Source organism: Vicugna pacos, chromosome 17 (genome assembly GCF_048564905.1).
Source record: "Vicugna pacos chromosome 17, VicPac4, whole genome shotgun sequence".
NCBI classification, from domain to species: Eukaryota; Metazoa; Chordata; class Mammalia; order Artiodactyla; family Camelidae; genus Vicugna; species Vicugna pacos.
In genome coordinates, this window is record NC_133003.1 from 15,222,157 (window position 1) to 15,242,169 (window position 20,013).

Consider the following 20,013-nt stretch of genomic DNA (forward strand, 5'->3'; position numbering starts at 1 on the left):
TTTCCTCCTGGGTCAGATGAGTGTAATAACAGCTCCAGCCTCACAGCACTGTGGACAAGATCCAATGAGAGGCGTCTGCCAGGGCTCAGCCCAGCAGCTGGCCCGTGGTAAGTACCAATAGATGCTTTGTTATTGTCGCTATCACTGGGGAGTGAGCCAGGCAAGCAGACCATAGAACCAACAGTACAGACTGAAACGTCTGCTTCAAGAAAGGAGGGCGTCACGACACACCAGATTTTACTTCTGTTGCAGAGAGCCTTTGTCCAGCATGAATATGGCAAGCTAAAAAGCCAAGGTGAGAAGGCTGGTGTGGGGTCAGTGGTTTCCTAGTAAATTTTTGACGACCAGCTCTCCGGGGATAAAGAAAAGCTTGATTTGTAGCATTTGCCAATTTCCACGATGTAAATGTTCCCACCATATTTGTTTTCGAGCTACCAATACGTGTTATCTCTGAATGCTGAGTTGGGGAGAGGTGCTCACAGTCAGCTGCCTGCAGCGGGAACAAGTCTCCACTCCAGCAGAACACTGACTGGAGTGGAGAAGGGTGTCTCCAGGAACAAGAGGAAGAGGCCCCCACCCTGTGGGAGCTCAGAGTCTGATCTGGAAGATGGGAAAGTCCCAACTGTAGCCATGTGGAGTTTGTATCTAGCACCCAGAGGCAGTGCCGAGGCCCTGGGGTGTAAGCCAGGGGACCTGAGAGCGTCCTGCAGCCAGAGCCTGTTTTGCACCAGTGGGTAGACCGGGCTAGGGCTGGGCAGGAGCGCGGGGCCCTGCTCCACATCGCCCGCTCGTACCTATTGCATTTATCTTGAGGACAAAGGACAGCCATCAGCTGCAGAGGTGTGATGTACTCAGAATCATGTTTTAGGAGGATGCCTCTGGATGCTGTGTGAAGAAGGTGCAACCGGAGTCAGGGAGACAGGATGGAGACCTCTGCAGTCATCTGTGGCAGGGGCGGGGGCCTGGACTCAGTGGTGGCCATGGGGATGGAAAGACACAGATAGACCTAAGAGAGGAGTTAGTTAGGAGTGATGCTGTCAGCTGAATGGATGCTGGTGTCATTCCCAGGTAGACCTCCAGGGGGAGCAACAGGGGCCGTCAGCATCTTAATGCCTGAACACAAAACTGAAGTCTAGGGCATTAATAAGAATGCAACCGGACCTTATCATATTTAAGAAGCATTTTTGTTTGCATTATGTGGCTTTAACCTCTCAGCCGTCAGTGAGGTATGTGGACCCATTCCAATTTTGTAGCTGAAGAAGTTGATGCTTGCCAGGTTGTTATAACATCGTCCTTTTGTGTTGGGAGCCCTCAAACATCATCTTTGAGCTTAGTAGCTTTCCATGCAGGTTCTTAAAACTCCGAGATGTTCTCCTGGGCCTGAGACTGGGATGTATTCACAAAATAGGGAAATTTTGGTCCTAGACATGGTTGGAGTATGCCAAAATGCTGAAAGTGGTTATTAGACTTGTCTGTAGCTTAAAAAAAAATCAGTCCTAACAAGAGCCAAAAACAAGCAAACCAAACTAAAAGGGGTCATGAGACTTAGAATTTTTACGCAGTTCTTGGAAATGTAACCATCATCACGAAGCTTTTATACATTAGTTCCGAGGGAAACGCCTCTCTGTTGGATGTTTCTGAGCTTGCTGTATCGCAAAGGCCTTGGCACTGTTTACGCAGAATTGCATTTGCTTCCCTAAAGACCACTTTCTGTCGGTTTCTGTTTTCTTGTTTAAAATTATAGGCAGGGTCTTCAGGCCAAGGTCTGTGTGGATGTGTGAGAGCCTGTGAGTCCGCTTCAGTGGGACAAGGTCAAGGAAAGTCACTTCTGATATACCACGTGCGCCTCTGACAATAACGTAAGAGTGCTCCTCTCCATCCTTTTATTTTTGACCTTGGAACGATGTCTCTCAAGGGTTTCCTAATAAGTACCTAGTATGGTGTTACCGGATGCTGAAAAGCATGCCAGGAAATCTTGTTGTGTTCAAAATCTCATCAAGGAAAATCAATATACTCAGCTTTATGTCTGATCAGGCTATTTTCTAGTGTGGTAAACTTTGAGACCTTGTACAAAATCCCTGACATTTCTGGGCCCCTCCTGAGAGGTAGACGGTGATTAGGGACCCTGTGACACATTCCTCAGAGTGTCTGGGGGCTGGCCAGTGAGGAGCTGGCCCAATGCGCTGGCTGAAATTTGCCAATGTTGTGAAAGGCAGCATTTGTGAGTTGTGTTCAGGAGGCACCAGGCACTTGTACTTAGAGGGCAGTGTGACTTCCCAGGACAGTTGGGGAAAAAGAGGAATCTGTTTTGAATATGACAAGCTCCCACCTGGTGTGGAGCGTGAGGCTGAAGCCGTGCAGAGAGCCTGTTCCCCGTGCAGACCAGCTGGACTTGGTCCTGTCACCATTTCTGCTGAAGGATGGTTTCTAGTCTCCAAGAGCAAGTCAACTATAAGCATTGTAGGATAGGGTTTCAATTCTAGAAAATGAAAATCTAGCTCAGCTGACCAACTTCATTCATTTTTAACTCACCATCTATCAAACCTGCTGGCTGATGCATTTCCCTGCCCAGGGCTGTTTCAGAAATGTCTTCCAGAAATACGAGGCCACGAGGTGATGGCTGACGTGGCCCATGTACCCTGGAGTGGCGGTGGCCCACCTCCACTGCTGGAGGCCTCCTGTCTGGACGTCTGTTGAGGACGTGCTGGGCTGAGTTGTATTCTAGTGTGGTGGGCTACGGAGGCTGAAGCAGGTGCCACATCAGTGCTCAGAAGCTCGGGTGGAGCGGAGCTGAGCCTTCTGGAAGCACTGAAGAGGATTCTTCTTTTTTCTTTCAGTCATGGTGTCTCAGGTGTGAACTGCAGGTCAGCTAGTGTATGTGGCACCTGCCCCTGGAGACTGGCGGCCCCTAGCAGGAAGCAGGCCTCTGCCTGCTGGGGAGCTGATCCAGCCAGTGGTCCCCACAGTGTTCCCCTCTCCTGTGTGGTTCTGGACCCTTCGTTCAGGTCTCAGTGAGGCCCTCTGGCCTGGTCTCCTGGGGAGTCTCCCCATTTGGGCCAGTGAAGGGGGCAGCCCTAACGGGGAGACCAGGTAGAGTGGGGTATGGCTGTTGGGGTGAGACCACCGAGTTTAGACTTCCCAATCCAGATACTCCATCCTGATTTAAAAAAAAAAAGTGATGCCAGCCACTTTTTAAAAATTAAAGAATGTGATCTTTCTCCACAAACACGGTTTTAATGGCCATGTGACAAGCCAAGGACAACCCAGACCTCCCCACAGTCGATTTAAATCACTAGGCACATATTTTAGCCGACAATCGCTAAGTAGATCCTTGGTGAACTTGTATTTTATCTGAAATAATAGACAAGGATGGTTTAATGAGTATTAGCACCATGGCACGGGGCATTTTGCTGTCATTTCTAATTCTCACATCTAATAGCATGCTTGATCTACAAATTAGACCTCAGGATTCTTGTCTGAGCGGCATCAGGGGCCGGGGGGTGGGGTGGGGGGAATTCAAACAAGATAAAGGCTCTGCCTGGATTGTTGCTCTTCTTCCCGGAAGGAAGGTTTCGTGCTAACGTTGCCCAGAGAAGTCTGCCCCTTCCACTCGCTGCCTGGTAACGGTGCCAAGGATTGGACTTGCCTGGGAGGAGATGACATTGCAAAGAGACCCGTTAAAATGCATTTCAGAAGCTATAAATGGCTCGTCTGAGGCTCTGTTAAGCCTGGAAGTGGACCCTGTTCTTGCAGCGTCTTTTGTGCCCTGCATGTTTATGTTCCCTTTCCCCGACCTGCTAGTCTGTGCTGGTTCTGAGGACATGGCCACTGCCACTGTGGGACTGCAAAGGGGCAATTTCTTGGGGCTTGAGGGTTTGAAACTGCCAGTTACTCTTTTGCCATTTTTATTTATTTATTTTTATTGAACTGTAATTGATTTACAATATTGTGTTAGTTTCAGATGTACAGCAAAGTGATTCAGTTATAGATATACACATTTTCAGATTCTTTTCCATTAAAGGTTATTACAAGATACTGAATATAGTTCCCTGTGCTGTATAGCAGGTCCTCGTGGTTTATCTCTTTTGTGTTGTTTATCTCTAGTAATATGTATCTGCTGATCCCAAGTTCCTAATTTATCCCCCACCCCCTGCTTTCCACTTTGGTAGCCATAAGTTTGTTTTCTGTGTCTGTGAGTCTGTTTCTGTTTTGTAAATAAATCCATTTGTATTATTTTTTAGATTCCACATATGAGTGATACACGGTATTTGTCTTTCTCTGTCTGACTTACTTCACTTAGTATGATCATCTCTAGGTCCATCCATGTTGCTGCAAATGGAAATGGCCACTAATTCTTAACTCAGAAACCCTGCCTGGGGTCTTTGCTGCCTGTTCATGGTCAGCACCCCAAAGATGTCCTCCCCCCAAGATGCTCTGCACCCCTCCTGGGCTCTCTGTCCATCTCCCCTTGATCACAGTCTCACACACACACACACACACACACACACACACACACACACACACTCCAGCCCTTTGGACAACACCTGCGACCCCTGAGCCTTTGAAGCTTGGCCTCCATGGGTTTTCTCAGGTCTTTTCACCTCTGGATACACCCCCAGATGCCTGTCAAATCCTAAAAGGATTCCAACTTCGAAGACTGGACTCACATTCTTGTGGCATGCCTCAGATAAGAGAACTGTGGTCAGAGAAGGGAAGTGATCTGCTCCTGGTCACACAGCCACTGTGTGGCAGAGGTGGCAGGGACTTTGTGTCAGTGCATCTAGGACTAGGTCTGTGTTCATTGTTTGCTGCAGCTGCAAGTGTGAGAGGCTTCGGCTCCTTGATTGTCCATGTTTTTGTCTCCCTCATTGTCTTTGGCTTCCCTAAGATACCTTCCTTAGCTAAAGTCTGTCTTTTATTCCTTGAGCCACAGTGCACTGGCCTCCTGTTGATGTGCTGGAAGGGAAGGAGGGGAGGAAGCATTCCACAATATTATGATTGAATCCCTTTTAGTGGGCCTTGCACCTGGGCTAAACCCGGCTCTCTGACCTCTAGGCTAGGATTTTTCCATGTGTCTCTTCTGACTTAAAGTGCATCTCCCAGGCCTGAATCCTCGCCAGGTAATAAGGGAGCTGCGGTGAGGATGAAGTCATGTTTAGCACATGACAAAGGTGGCATGATAGAGCAATGGGGAGTTAATGATTTTGAGTCCCTAAGTTTGGCTCAACCTCCAACAAAACCCTAAGGGACCAAAGAAATAAAAGATTGTTTTTAGTGGGTCTGGCCACAGGGGTGACCATCCCAGGCCAGCGTTTCTGCGTGATTTCATGCCAAGGACTGAATAGATGGGTGCTGGACGAGCCTAAGGGGAACTGCTGAGAGAGCACCCTGGGAAATGGGGTTCAGCCCAGCAGCTTCTCCCAGAGCCTGCATCTCAGAGCAGAAGGGCTGAGGGCACAGGCAAGGATGGAAGCATCGGGTAAAGACATTGACATCTTTGAAATGATAAAAACCTTCTTTGCCAGGCACAGTGACAACTGTGAGAAAAACCTGGCCACTCTGAGAGGCAGCATCTGTGCAGCGTGGCAGAGCTCCCGGTGCACTGTTTGGGTGAAGCAGACACTCCAGCCATCGTCCTGACGCCTCACTTTCTGCATCCCCGGGGCTTGGGATCAGTGGCCCCGCCGGCACCCAGGAAAATAGGCTCATCGGTTACCATGGAAGCATCCAGCTTCTGCAGAGGCTGGGCCTTGAATCACTGCCTTTGCAAACGGATCCTACTACCAACAGCAACAAAATAAACCCTGTGGCAAAGGAAAATTCCTTTTCTGTAGAATAGCTAACATTATTGAGAGCTTCTTCTGTTTTTATTCTGAATTACTGTTCCAAACACTCAGTTACCCTCACAACTCCATAAAGCCAGATATAATGCACCCATTTTACAGATGTGGAAACTAAGGAAAGTGAGGTCAAGGAACGTGCCCCAGGTCTCACAGCTAGAAAGAGTGGGAGTCAGAATTTACACCTGACAGGCTGGCTCCAGAATGGGTACTTTTGCCCTCTGTTGTGATGCCCTCCAGAACTCCAAAATCTGCAGACTTTCCAGAAGCTGAGTTCTGGGGTGCTGAGTTGAATCCTGGTTCAGTGGTTTCAGTTTTGGTGAGCATTTTGTTAAAGACCCCTCTCAAAGCAGTGTATGTAGTTTATTCAAGGCTTCTCTCGAGAGATATTTTTGGCTTCTTATACAGATGGGGTAGATCTTTCTGTTCAAAGCACTGAAGTCCACCGTGGTGGATAAATAAAATACCCCCCACCCCCGACCACCTCCACACAAGATCTCTGGGCAGGCTCCCACTCTGGAGGCGGGGACTGGTAGCAGATGCACATGATTCCCATTCCTGAAAGACGTGTCCCCCAGCGGGGCGCCCAGAGCTGCTCTGTAGGAAGAAAAAATCTGCAGAGGCCTGGGGACACTCCTGCGCACACTGGGACAGGGGAAACAGGGTTTGTGCTCCACTACCGACAGCATGGACAACGGGGGTGGTGCAGACCTTGGCGTGGATGAGCTCGGTGACTCACCGAGAACAGAAATGGTACTAGAGGGACTTAGCCCGAAGACTGTGGAGAATCTCGATGTTCCTCACCTGCTCTCATCTGTCCACGCAGCCCTGTGGTCTCTGACCTGGGCTCATTTCTGTGCTCCCTCCTCAGTCGGATTCCGTAGCACTTCCACCCTGCAGATGACAAGTCTTAATAGCTTGGCAGGTTGGATGGCTCGTATTTGAACCACTCCACAACTTCAGCTTACTTTTCAAGTCAAGGGACAACAGCAGCCTTTTGTTTTGGGGGGTTTTTTTGTTTGTTTTTGAGGGTTTTTTTTTTTGAGATTTCCATCTGAGCAGATGTGCATTAACTTCGTGTTTGATTTGCAGAATATGAATGTGTTCCCATTTTTGTCAGTGGCCATTGATTTTTGCATGAGAAAGTGGGTGAGGTCTGCCCATTACAAGATTTGTATTGATATCCTGCATCTTGAAGAGAACCCATTTCTGATGCAGTCCATTCCGTGAAAATGTAAGCAGAATTTTGCACACATGCATTTGTCTGGAAGAAAGGGACCCATGCGCAGAGGATGCAGTTAGTTGGCAGTGGGCAAAAAAGAATCAATTTCTTCCTTTCCTCCTTAGCACCCTCAGTTTATCCATAGGCTTTTTTTCTAAGTAGGTGCTTCATAAACAGTGGTGCACTGTAAGCAGAGCGCCCTGGGTCCTCATGAATATTCTGAAGCATGCATACGTACTGACACACAGATGGGAGCTGTTGTGATGACTTGCAGAATGTTCTGCCTGCCATTTCGCAATACAGGGATAAGCACAGCCTTCAAAATCCTTCCTAGATCCTGTAGAGAGAAGCTTCCCCAGTTCTTCCCCATCAAATGTTCTGCTGCCTTCCTGTGTGTGTATGTGTGTGTGTGTGTGTGTGTGTGTGTCTATTTGAGCAGGAATTTCAAGTCAAGACCTCACGTTTTATCAGCGCTGGAATGAAATCTTTTCTGAAAAATCTACATTGATTTTGGACGGAGGAGAGATTAGCCCAGTTTAGAACTGGCATTTGGAATCACCAGCTCTTCTGGGTGGTTAGGCAGCTCTTCTTAGTAGAACTTGCTTTCCTGCTAACTGCCTGAATTTGCCCTGCCTACGTAGAAGGGAGGGGGACTCAGAGCAGAACAGGAGGAACGTTGCAGGGGGTACATTTTAAGCAAGTGCCTGGGGTTGCAAATAAATGTTCTGTGATCGCGCCTTTGGAGTTAGTGTAGTCTGAGAAAAACATCATCTGTGCTTGTTTAGCGTATTAGTAATAATGCTCTGCCAGTGAAATGCTACTAGTATTTGAGCTAGTAAATATGCACAGTATCGTGGTTTGGTCCACTGCAAGCATGATCTCCTTGATTCTTTCAACAGGGTAGGAGATGGGGATGGTGCCCATTGCACTAACGAGGGCACCGAGGCCCCTAGAAGCAAAATCACTTGCTGTGGGCTCAGCTGGCAGGCAGTCTTGTCCAGTCCATCACACTGTGGCTCTGTTTATACGTACAGTCCACGTGAAAGGGGCGAAACATCTGCTCTTGTGCACCACAGGGAGGAAGTGTGCCCACTTGCCTGACAGAAGAGACCCGAAGATTTCTCTTCCATTCCTTCCTCCCTTCTCCCCCGTCCAGTCTCTCGCTGCTGTGGGAGGCATGCTTGTGTTGAGAACATTCAGCCAAGCAAACCGGATGGTCTGACTGATGAGAAATCACAAGACGAAACCACGTCTTGGGTTTTTCTATAATGCGGGATCTTGAATTTGCAAAGCAAGAAAAGAAAAACAAAGTAAGAATTCACGTGACATTTCCTCCACCAAGTTTAATTAAATTGGGCAGCTTGAAACGAGCTTTGGTCCCTCTCCCCCCCCGTCGCACATGTGTGGATGGGTTTTCTCTACTTGTTTGTCTAAGATTTCATAGCTCTCTGTCACCTCCCTTCTGGAGCTGGTAGAGGAAACAGGCGATGGCTCTGTTCCTTCACTCCGGACAGCTCTCTGCCAGGAGTGCTGTGTCTTCCTAAGAAGGATTCCTGGTTCATCCACTGTCTTTGGGCTTCTGTGGCCATGAGAACACAGAGTCCTGTTACCTGAGTCCTGGCATTTAATTCTCTCTCAAAATACTTGAACTAAGTCTGGGTAGAAGAATTTGGCAGAAAGAAAACCACTGGTTCTGGTAATTTTCATAACTAAGCGATACTGACTTCCCTTTTCATGGCTTACTATTACTGATTATTTACTGTGATCCATTCGTTATAGACTGCCTGGTCATTGTCCTTGGTGTCTTCTAGCAGAAGTGAGTCATTTTTTCTTAATTTATGCATAAGTTTTCAGCATTTTGTGTATGAATAGCTGTGCAAACGTTAAGGAATGAATTTTAAAGGATGTTTTGAACTTTTGGCCCCAAAAATATGGGGGGAAAAAAGCATTTCTTCTCTTTTCATTGACTGCTTTACAGAAACAGGTCGAGTTCTGTTCTTCTGCTGGGAAAAGAGAAACCTGACGTGACGAATGTGTTACAGACATGGCTGCCTCCCCTGCGCACACGCCGTCTCTGAGTCTGCGCCTGGACCCCTTAGTTTATTTCTGCAGCGAGTGGGAAAGTTGCACCTGAATTTAAGGACATTGCCTTATTCCAGGCTAAGCATACACACAGGCTTTTGGAACAGCAACTGATGAGACGTGTGTTCTTGAAGATTTCATTGGTTAAGCTTGGGCGTTCACACAGCAGCCACAACGTAACTGTCCATCTCCCGGGAAGGATGGGAAGAGATTTCTCAGTGTCCTAAAGCTAAGACTAAATCCTCAGCTCTTTTGTTTACTGCCCTCTTCAGCCCAAGTTTTTGTGCCTCTGGGAGGAACCTGTCCAGTAAAATGAATGTTAGAAATGTGAGCCGGGCTGAGTGTCAGGAGGTGCTGAGTGGGCAACAGTTGCCCTTCCTGTTTCTGAACAGGTGGCCTCATAATCCATGTGGCCAATTTTACGTCTGCTGTACTAACCTGAGAACAGGCGTTTTCCTCTGAAATCAAGGGTTAGTAGCCCTACCAGATATCGAAATGTATTATAAAACTACAATCATGAAAAGAGCTTGGTCCTGCTGTATGAATGGACCTTTATTATTTATTTTTTATGACTTCTTTTGGGGAGGGGGATTAGGTCTATTTGTTTATTTTAGTTTTCAAATTTTTAATGGAGGTGCTGGGAACTGAACCCAGGACCTCGTGCATGCCAGGCACACACTCTACCACTGAGCTACATCCTCCCCCCGAGTGGACCTTTAGAACAACAGGAAAGAAAAGAAAGCCTGGAAACAGACCCCCACATCCATGGGGAGATTTAGTAGATGATGTAAGTGTCATTTCAGGGCCATCTGGGGTGGTTATTCAATAAATAATGCTGGGACAACTGGTTACCCTTTTGGAAAAAAATAAAAGTTAAATCCCAATTTACATCAAAATAAATTCCAGATGGTTCAGGGATCGAAATGTTAAAAGTAAAAATACGAAAGTATTAGAAGAATCCGTGGGAGAATTTACTATTATAATCCTCTTGCGGAAGCAGTCTTTCTGGGAAATATATGAAGCCCATAAAACTTAAAGGAAAAAGAAATGGTAACCATTTTGACAACATAAAATTTAAAATTTTCTGCAAGACAAAACATACGAAAAGTAAGGTCGCAAGACAAGTGATAAGATAAAGGCGGGAGACATTTGCAGTCTACCAAAAATGAACAAGCATGTATATAACAACAAAGTGCTCATTTACACAGCATGTCAAGAATTCTCATAAATCAGGGGGAGGGTGTAGCTCAGTGGTAGAGCACATGCATAGCATGCACGAGGTCCTGGGTTCAATCCCCAGTGCCTCCTCCAAAAGTAAGTAAGTAAACCTTATTACCTACCCCTCCCCCCAAAAAAACTTTAAAAAATAAAAAATGAATTCTCGTAAATCAGAGCCAATCCCAACCTTCCCAGCCCCCGTGCTCTTACTGACTGCACTGTACTGTGTGAGAATTAAATAATAAGCTTTTGGCACAGTGCCTAAGACGGAGCAAGCACACAAATAAATAGCTGTATTCATTTCTATTAATGGTAATGATACCGGTGACAACAGCACAGTTTTATATAAAAGGACGCTACATTTGGTATACTGTTCTATAGCTGTCTCTCTCCCTCCGTGAAGACAAGCCTCTAACTGCTATCTTGGCTACCAGACCGGAGCGGAGGAGGTGATGTTTGCCTCCCGCCCTTCTGGCTCCTTCCGTTGCTGCACTCGGGGGCCAGACGTGGGCTTTGCTATGAGGAGCGACGGGCCACTCACTCCGTCAGGGGTTCCTTCCCCGCGGGAGGCCAGTCTGAGGGCTTCAAACTCTCACACTGCGGGTGAGGAGTGACGCTGGTACAAGCTTTCCGAAAGACTAACGTCTTCGAACCCCGCAATTTAGGATCCACAGCATTTAGCTGCCAGCACAGGCATCACAGAGTTGTTGTCCTTGGCAGCAAAGGAAATGGACGCATGCAACGTCCAGAGACAAGAGACCAGCGACATGAAGCAGGCTGTGTTCATGCTATGGAGAGCTCTGGGGCTACTGAAAACGCTGTGAGGGAGGACTAGTCGACGTTAGAGTCAATCAGGAATATTAAGCGAAAAAAAACAGGTTTAAGCCTGTGTCCCTCCATCCCTTACCAGACTTTATTGAGTGTCTCCTACGTGCACTGCAGCCCTAGGCACCTGGGATACAGGAGTGGGAAGAAAACCTGTCTTCCGTGAGCTTATATTCCACTGGAAACAGGAAATAGATAATAAACAGTTTAATAATTAATTGTTAATTGATATACTAATGTATTGGTTATCTTATAAATAGAGGATTCCATAAAATTCAGCATCTGGTACAGAGAAGCACTCTAGAAATGCAGGGAGGGAAAATGAGAGTAAGAACATAGGAGATGTGTTGGCGTCGTGGTGGGTGGGGAGTTTTTTGGGTGTTTTCTATGGTGGTTGGGGAAGGCCTCCCAAGGGGGTGACTTTGGTGCAGAGAGCTCCACGTTTGTTAGTTGGGCAACTGGCAGACTGGCTTTGGGGTCCACGGATGGGATCTGGTGAGGCAGGCACTGGGGGCTCCCCCAGTGCCAAACAAAAAGGGCTTCGCTGCCAGGTAGTAACCCCTGTACTGAAGCCCTCAGCCTCCTCTAGCGGATTGTTCAGTTTTATTACAGAGCTGCTTTCTATTTCTGACCCAGAACGAAGTATCCTTGGACCCACTGTCCATTTGTTTGGGATAAAGTTGGGGGCCCAGTGGCCTCAGTGGTGTTGATGTGATAACAAAGCTGTTAAACTTTGTGAGCTCTGTGACCACTCTCTCATAATGCAGGCCTCTCTGCACCAGCCAGCTCCGAAGGGGACCTCTTGGTCTCTAAGGCCCAGCTCTTCTGTCTGATTTGGAGGACAGCTTTCTCTGTCACCTTGATCCTATCACTCACTCCCAGTTTTCCAGAAATCTGTCAAAATCTCTGATTCTCCCCTCCCCTCCATTCTTCATTTCTAGAGATTTCCTTCCTCTGGGCTGTCTCCCCACATTGCACTGGCATCTGGGGAGGAAGAGCAGCTCCATGTGTGCTTCTTCCTCCCTTGAATTAGAAGCATTTCTATTCATTTCTGCTTTTCCAGACTTTTTAAATGAGTACGCATTTTCACATTCATAAGAAAAATAACAACAAAAGCTATTCCTAAAATGGGAGGGATCTAGAAATATATCCTTGCCAGGCGGAAAAGAGAAGAATTGTGTCAGCATTTTGTACCGGGTGTTACAGCTCTCACCAGGAAACTGCTTCCCCACCGTACTTCAGGCTGAATGAGTAAGAGGCTGCAGAATTTTGCCACAGAGCCTCACTTGTGTTTTCCCCAAGCTGAATTAGAGAGTTCGTTAATGCAGTAAGAGTGTCAAATACAAAGCTTGCTACTAAACAGATGTGTCAGCTGGTGGCGTCAAATGGTGAGTGTTTATCAGCTTGCTCTTGGGATGAACTCGGGTACCCGCTTCTTCTGCTGGTCTTACCGAGGTCACTGATGCATCTCCAGGCAACTGGCAGCCGATGGCCTCACTCACCTGTCTCCGGGCTGGCTGGCTGCCAATTGGCTGGGGCAAGACAGGTGATGGGGCCAAGTGTCTCTCATCGTCCCAGAGGCTAACTTGAGCTTGTTCACATGGTGATGGGTTGCAGGACTTCCATGAGCAGGAAGAGAGGACTCTGCCAGACTCAGGACTCACACAGCATCACTTCCACCGGTCTCCGTGGTCACGAGGGCATAAGTCTGAAGGCCAGCCCAGATTCAGGGAGTAGAGAAATAAACTCCACATCTTGATGGAAGGAGCTGCAAAGTATTGTGGCAACTTTTCCAAGCCTCCACATCAGCAGTCTGCTTCCTAATTCTCATTTTCCGTTGTCTAATTCTGTGCCGTCCTCAGGGTTCTCAGGACCCAGTCTCTGGAATGGTTCTACAGTAACGTGAAGAGCCGCTTCAAACGCTTTGGCAGTGCCAAGGTCCTGAAGAACCTGTACAGGAAGCACCGGCTGGAGAGCGGAGCGTGCTTCGACGTCCAAGGTACGCCGGCCGCCTGCGAGTCGTTGGGGGGTGGCGGGATAGGAGAAGGCCTGGCTGGGAGGCCCCGTGCACGGCGGCACACTCACCCAGGACAGCAATAGTTGCCTAGATATCTGGGTCTAATGAGGAGCAGAAATAGAAGAACACCTACCGAAGATTCTGTTAAGTTTTGAGTCTTTTAGGTCCAGCGTCTCCGCTGGGCTGGATATGTTAGGAGCTGGGAGGACCAGAGTGCTCTGGTACATTGTAGGCATTTTAATTCCAAATCCCGAGAAAGTAAAGATTCGTAATCATCTTTCCGTAATGGTTAAAACATTGGAAAATCATCTTTGGTTGTGTAGACTAGGTCTGCACTCGGAAGACAGGCGCCCCCAGCCGCACCTTCCTGCCTGCTCCCAAATTCTGTTCCTACCAGGCCCAGAGCTTGATGTAATGGGAGAGAGGGGAAAGTACCCGCTTCCACCTGAAAGCATGAAGGATGAATTCTGCCTGTGCTGTTAAGACAACCAGTGTATTTAGAATGAGAAATTATATTCTTTATTTCTATTAGACCTGCAGTAAGAAAGAAATGGTTGTCAGGATATGAACAGCATGTCCTCCTGAAAAAGGCTGGGTTTTTTTTCCTGCCTAGAGGCATTTTTTTCATCACTTTGCTGACACAAAAAGGAGGGGGAAAATCAGCCATCCCATTGGGCGCTTTTTCACTGTCATTATTTTTACATTGTTGGATTCACCATCAAGCCTTCGGTTGGGCCTTCTCTAAAAACACGCCAGCCACTGAGACAAGGGGGAAATAAGATGGAAACGTTAAACACGGAGGATCATTAGGGCCTTTGGTGGTGGTCATTAGAATCTCTGTCTTTCAAACCACTCAGGGAGCCTGTAGTTAAGAGAGCAGGGGCCTCAAGGTTTCCACATATTATTTCTATCTTCTCTTTACTGATTTTTCTGAAAATGTTTCTCTAGAACGAAGGCCAAAAAGACAGAAAGCTTAAAAGGAATCCTGGTCACCAGAGGTTTTCAACCCAAAGAGAGATCTCAGGAAAGTTCCAGAATGGAATTGGTCCACTCAGTGGCACCCCATCCTTTCTTTCCTCTCTGGGTCACCCTCACGTCTGCTTTACATGTCACCGCACTCAGATCTCGTAGGTGGTCTCCTCCACTGCTTCGTGCAGAATGGGGGTGGGAAGCAGACACGATTGGAGAATCCTGTAAACAGAGCGCAAGTCCGGTCTCTTTCTGTTCCTCCCTCGGGCCCCGCAGGTGGAGCTGGGGGACATGCATGCCAGGGGGCCAGCAAGAGGCTTTGAAATTTCCAGGTGTTATTTCCAAAGGAGACTCGTGCGCTGGGAATAACTTGGCCACAACTGCAGCAGAGTTAGGTCCCGGGCCGTCTGTGATTCCCCACGTCTTTCTTCTGGGTTTTAGACACAGCGCTTACCACGCTGCGTTCAGGTGATGGTTTACAAAGCTGCTCTCCTGCTGGGCCAGCCGGGGGCAGTGGCTGCTTTATCTCTGTGCTCCCAAAGCATGGCCTAAAGGCTGGCGCCTCTCAGGTCCTCATTATTGCACATTTCAACCTGGAAAGCATTTTGTGGGTCCCAAGACACTGCCTAGAAGCACTGGAGCCAGTTGCTCTAATATGATTCCTGTTTCCATTTAAACTAAAATTTCCTTTTGACCAACATGAAGACGAGCAAGCAAGAGACAGGTTAGGTACGCCTAACTTGTAACTAGGTAGGTGTGACAGTAGGCAAACCTGTAAAGCTGACATTGTGCAACAAGGAGATTTATTCTACACGCCCCCTCGAAAACTGAGTTACACCTCAAGTGTGGAGAAGCCTCCCGGTTCTTACATAGCCCCCTGGTTGTGTTAGGTGACTGGGGAGTCATCAGCGGTGGCTTCTACCTTCCACCCAGCACGTATGGGTGTCATCTGCTGTCCTCAGTCCTGACTCCACATTAGACTCACCTCCGGAGCTTTGAAACAACTCACAGTGCTGAGATCATCTTCCACCCCCTGTCACTTACTTCCGAGTCTCTGGAGGTGGGCCTGGTACAGATACCTTTTAAAGCTCTCCAGGTTATCTTAGGACGCAACCAAGACTGGGATCCTCAGTGAGAACTTCACTACAAGTCGAAGAAGATGGTTCCATCTTCAGCTCCGTCTGAGGGTACTTCGTGTCAGGATTTTGATGGTCAGAATGTGGTCTGCCGTGTGCATGGCGTGTGCTCCGCTTCAGGACTCTCAGTAGAAAACTCCTTTTATCTCCACTGCATGGACCAGGGTAGTTTGCCAGAAACACACACAGCCCATTGAAGATTTGCTGAGTTCACAGAGTCGTTACAGGGCACTCACCGCAGGTACCCCAGGCATTGCCACCGTCCCTCCTCCTGCAACCTGTATCAGGTGACCAGGTGAGGCCTGAAAAGAGACCCTTTCATTTTGTCAGATAAATCCAAGACTTCTTCATTCCTTCAGCAAATGTTGATTGAACACCTGGGTGAAGAGTTGGAGGGGGGACAAGATGGGCAAGACTCTGCCGTTTCAGAGCCAGGTTCCAGTGGAGAAGTCAGATCAATACGGAAATAGATTTATAAAATATATATATTTTATAAATGGTAATGAGTGCTCACGTGGCTTACCTGAGAGATTCAGCATGCCATTTGAAACAGCTATTCTAAAAAGAAGCAGTACATGAAAAGATAAAAGTCACCCTTATTAATAGACTTAATCCCTAGACAGTTTGACAAATAATATGTGCTTTTATTTAGTATTGAATCAATACAATGGGAAAAATAAACCCTGCTTTTATTTATGAATATTATGTGTCTATTTCTGACACGATTCTTGAAAAGAGCTCTGACATCTTTCATGTAGGATTTGACTGGCAGGCATGCTCTTTGAAAAGTGCTGAGTCATGCGAAATCGGAGGCTCCTCCAGCTCTTGAAAGATCTGACTTGATAGTGCTTTCCAGAACAGTTCGGTGGCTTTCCATCCTTGGAAAAAACCCCATCGTCCTAAACGGCACAGAAGCTCCCGCCTACGAATTTAAAGGGACGCAGGGAGGGTTGTTTTACGAGAAGATGTATAGTCGTGCAAAACCAGAGCTTGTCCTGGTCAGCTCAGTCTCCCAAAGGTGCTTTCCGGTCTCCTCTCTCCTCACACTCCCCAGTCTCTGCAGACGGCCTCACCGCCTCCTTCACAGGACAGACCGTGGGCCCCTCTGCATCTGATCCCCGTCACCTTCCACGAAGGTCTCAAGGTCACTCAGCCCTTCCTTCTTGCCTGGTCAGCCTCTCTCTCAACTGGTTCCTTCCTATTGATTTGTAAACACGCCCCGTCTCTCCCGTTTCCTGAGCCCTTCCTGGACTGCACATTTTCCTCCGCTGCCGCCCTGCCACCTCTTTTCCATCACAGGGGGCACTCCAGAGGGCAGGCCGCACCCACCGCTTCCTCTCTCCACACCCACCCTGTCACTCCTCCAGGCTGTCCTCCACACAGCAGCCAGCACCCACCTGACCATATCACCCCTGTGGAGGCTTTACTGGCTTCAGGTGGCTGTTGGGACAAAGATTGGAACACTGATGTGGCCACGTGACCTGCGTGGTCTGCCCTCAGGTCCTCTCACCCCAGGCTCCCTCTCCTCCCTACAGCCCAGCCCCACTGCCTCTGGTTTAGCTCTTAAGACGCACCCTGTTCTCCCCACCGCCGGTCCCTGTGCAAGCTGCTGGCTCTGCCCTGGACTGCCTCCCATCCCCACACCCCTTCGGCTGGTTACTCACTGGCTAGGTCAGTCTTCCCTGCTGAACACTTTCCCCATCCTGTGAGCCACCCAATCAGAGTGCTCAACATACCTGCAATTTTATATTTATTTATATAAAATATTTGGTTAGTGAATTCTCACCCACTAGACTATCAATATTATCAAGGCAGTGAGGATTTCTGGCTTTGTTCACCCCTACACCCTAACACCCAGCCCAGGGCTGGGCACCTCCTGGGTTCCCATGGAATGTTTGCTGGGTGCATGAATGGATGCCACATGCAGCCATGCCAGAGTGAAATATTTGCACTTAGATGTACAGCCTGGAAACTGAGGTGATGACTTATCCTGTAGCCTTATTTTATAACTGAGGAAACAGAGACCCAGGAAGATGAAGTCACTTCCTGACATTCACAGAATAAGAGAACTTAAGGTCTTTTGAAAGCTTGGTCAAAAACCACAAACACAGAATGGTATATGGTCAGACTGAGTCCCCACGACGGGCTGCACACTAACGGTCAGCTTCATGAAGGCGGCAGCCTGCTGACCCCGCTGCAGGTGCCTGCGGCAGTTCCCCTGGGGCTCCCGCACAGCAGCCCCGTGCCCACCCATCCAGGGAAGCCCGGCTGTATTCTGTGTAGCGAAGGACTGCTGCTTAGTTTGACTTGGCATCAATGACATTTCCCCCTTTTGAGCTAAGACTCGTAGATGCACGTTTATTCTCTTGGTTCTATCAAACAGTGTTTTCCACCAGCATCTAATTCAACAATTTTTTTTGAGTTCCCTGTTGTCTCAGTGCTGTCTTGGACACTGGGGACAATGCAGTGATTTAAAAAGGAAAGGGCTGTCATCCACACCTCCACATCGTCATAGATCTCATTTGGTGAATTAATATGTTAACACAGATGGTAGATCCCCAACTTAAAAAGAGCTTAGCCAACTGCTCTTTCCAGCCTGGAACTAAGACTAGGGTGTGTGTTCAACTAAGGTAAGAACAGAGAAGAGGCAATGGGGCCTTAAAACGTCAGATGCCATGGATTACCTTGTCTCACTCTGGGTTTGTTTCTGTGAACTGCTAGTTACAGTTAACTCACTGACTAAAGGCAACTGTTTGATGCCACGGACAACAGCTGAAGGCCAGCATGCAGTGTTCCATCGCCCATCCTGAGGACAGTGCTCTCATGATCACAGTTTTTCTAGTAAGGAAGTCAAGTGTCAGAGAGGTTGAGTAACTCGATCAAGGTTGGACAGCTAATAATGTGCAGGTCCAGGAAATGACCTCCTCTCTCTCAGACTTCAATCTGTTTGTTCCATGTTGGATTCCATATTGAGAATCTCTGAGAAGGCTCTGGCAGAGGCTGGGGGTGGCAACAGAGCTACACCAGGAGTCAGCATGAGAAGACAAATGTGATTGGTCAAAATGGGTAGCATTATTGTGGAGCCCAGTGATTCCCTACCCCCGTGTGCGAGGCTAACAACCAGAGTGGGCCATGGGCGTCTGCCGGTCACTGGCTCCACGCCTCGGGCTCACTGAGGACCTGGAATCATCTTTTATCTTCTCCGTCTCTCTGTCTCTCTCTTTTAGGAGGAAGTTTTTTTGAGGCAAACCTGGAGTATGAAGGAAGTATTTCAGGCAGTGACTCAACATTTTATAGGCAGTCAGAAGGTAAGGTTGTTTAAGAGTTTACAACTAATCGGAGGTTAGAGGACTGTCACAGCCGGCCTGTGACATCCTCTGCAGCTGCCTGGCTAAATAAATGGCTTTGACTTTTGCTGGGTTGGTTTGGGAGATTTTATGATGTTTGCCAGACGTCACTTTCTGTCCACATGTGTGCCTTTAGAAGCTTAAGAAGCTTGAATTGGGTTTTTTAATTAAGGAGTTGATTAATTAATGAATTGATATGTTTACACCTTGTCTCATTCTACAAAGAATCTGAGGCCGCTTTGAGGAGATTTGCACGTGTTAAATAATGCATGACTGGATTATAAATGGAAACAGCAGGCTGAAATCGGGGAAGGAAGACGTGGGCAAGCAGCCCTGCAGACCTCTGTTCTTGCCCCTGACGGGAGTTGGGCTCCTGGGGTGAAACAAGAGAAATGATAAAAATTGTCACTTTCAAGTAAGAAGCAAAAATCCAGGAAGCAGAACTCTTTCAAGTGCTTGGCTCCAAAAAGGATTTTGTCACCTGTGGAAGTCCTCTGACTTGGGAACACTTCCTCCCATTTGTTGCCATATGCAAAAAATAAGTTCACTAAATACATGACAGCATTTCAAAACAATTTTTTTTATTGCAGTATAGTTGATTTACAATGTTATGTTAGTTTCAGGTGCACAGCAAAGTGATTCAGTTCTCTACGTAGATAGCATTCTTTTTTAAAGCATGTTGGCTTGTATTTATCTCACTTTTGTGGTTTAAAACATGGGACTTAGAGACAGAGAATCCTGAATTCGAACCTCAGCTCTCGTTACTGTCTCGCTGTGTGACATCGGGCAGGTTGTTTGACCTCTCTGTGCTTCAGTTCACTCATGTATAAAATGGTGTCCCTCAAAGGGTTGTTGTAAGGGTCAGTTGTGGTCCTGTACATGGTTAAGCTCGGCCAGATTGGCCCGTGTTGTTGGTATTGATTTAGAGCCTAGAAAATTCTTCCATGGATTATGTATTTCTGTTAAAACCATAAGCACAGCCCTTAGAAGATTCACGTTTCTTCTGTCGTCACAGTGATACATATTATGCCTTATTTTGTGCATCTAATGTATCTGAGGAAGTAGATGAAGAATCGTTACTTCCTTCTCTTGAGTCCTCTTGTCCAGACGTCTTTCAGCCGCTCCGTCTGCGGAGCTGTGCTTAGTGACGGTGGTCACGCCTTGCTCTCTGAGGTGACCTGTGGGAGTGGCCGGGGGCAAAGCCTTTCTGGCTGTGAAGGAAGCAGGCCCGGAACCTCGGATGGACATCCAGCCAAGGCAGGCACAAGGGAGAGGGGCTCTGAGGAGGTTTTTCAGAAGAAGAACCCTTGGGGTCCTTGGGAAACAGCTCAGTTATGAAGCAGGGGACCAGAGGGAG

At 47.7% G+C, this 20,013-nt stretch overlaps 1 protein-coding gene and 1 non-coding gene across 5 annotated transcripts in view; one reads left to right on the top strand and one right to left on the bottom strand.

Annotated features, from left to right (window-relative positions):
- MYRIP (myosin VIIA and Rab interacting protein) overlaps positions 1–20,013 on the top strand; it is a 153,755-nt gene that overhangs the window by 85,027 nt on the left and 48,715 nt on the right. For all 4 annotated transcript variants that reach the window (XM_072941048.1, XM_072941049.1, XM_072941046.1 and 1 more), the window contains 2 exons: positions 13,050–13,186; positions 18,537–18,617. In XM_072941048.1, the coding sequence (XP_072797149.1) occupies positions 13,050–13,186; positions 18,537–18,617 (218 nt within the window). The remainder of the gene's footprint in view (positions 1–13,049; positions 13,187–18,536; positions 18,618–20,013) is intronic.
- On the bottom strand, positions 9,774–9,846 carry TRNAA-GGC (transfer RNA alanine (anticodon GGC)). The gene has a single exon. It is a non-coding gene; the product is annotated as a tRNA-Ala (tRNA).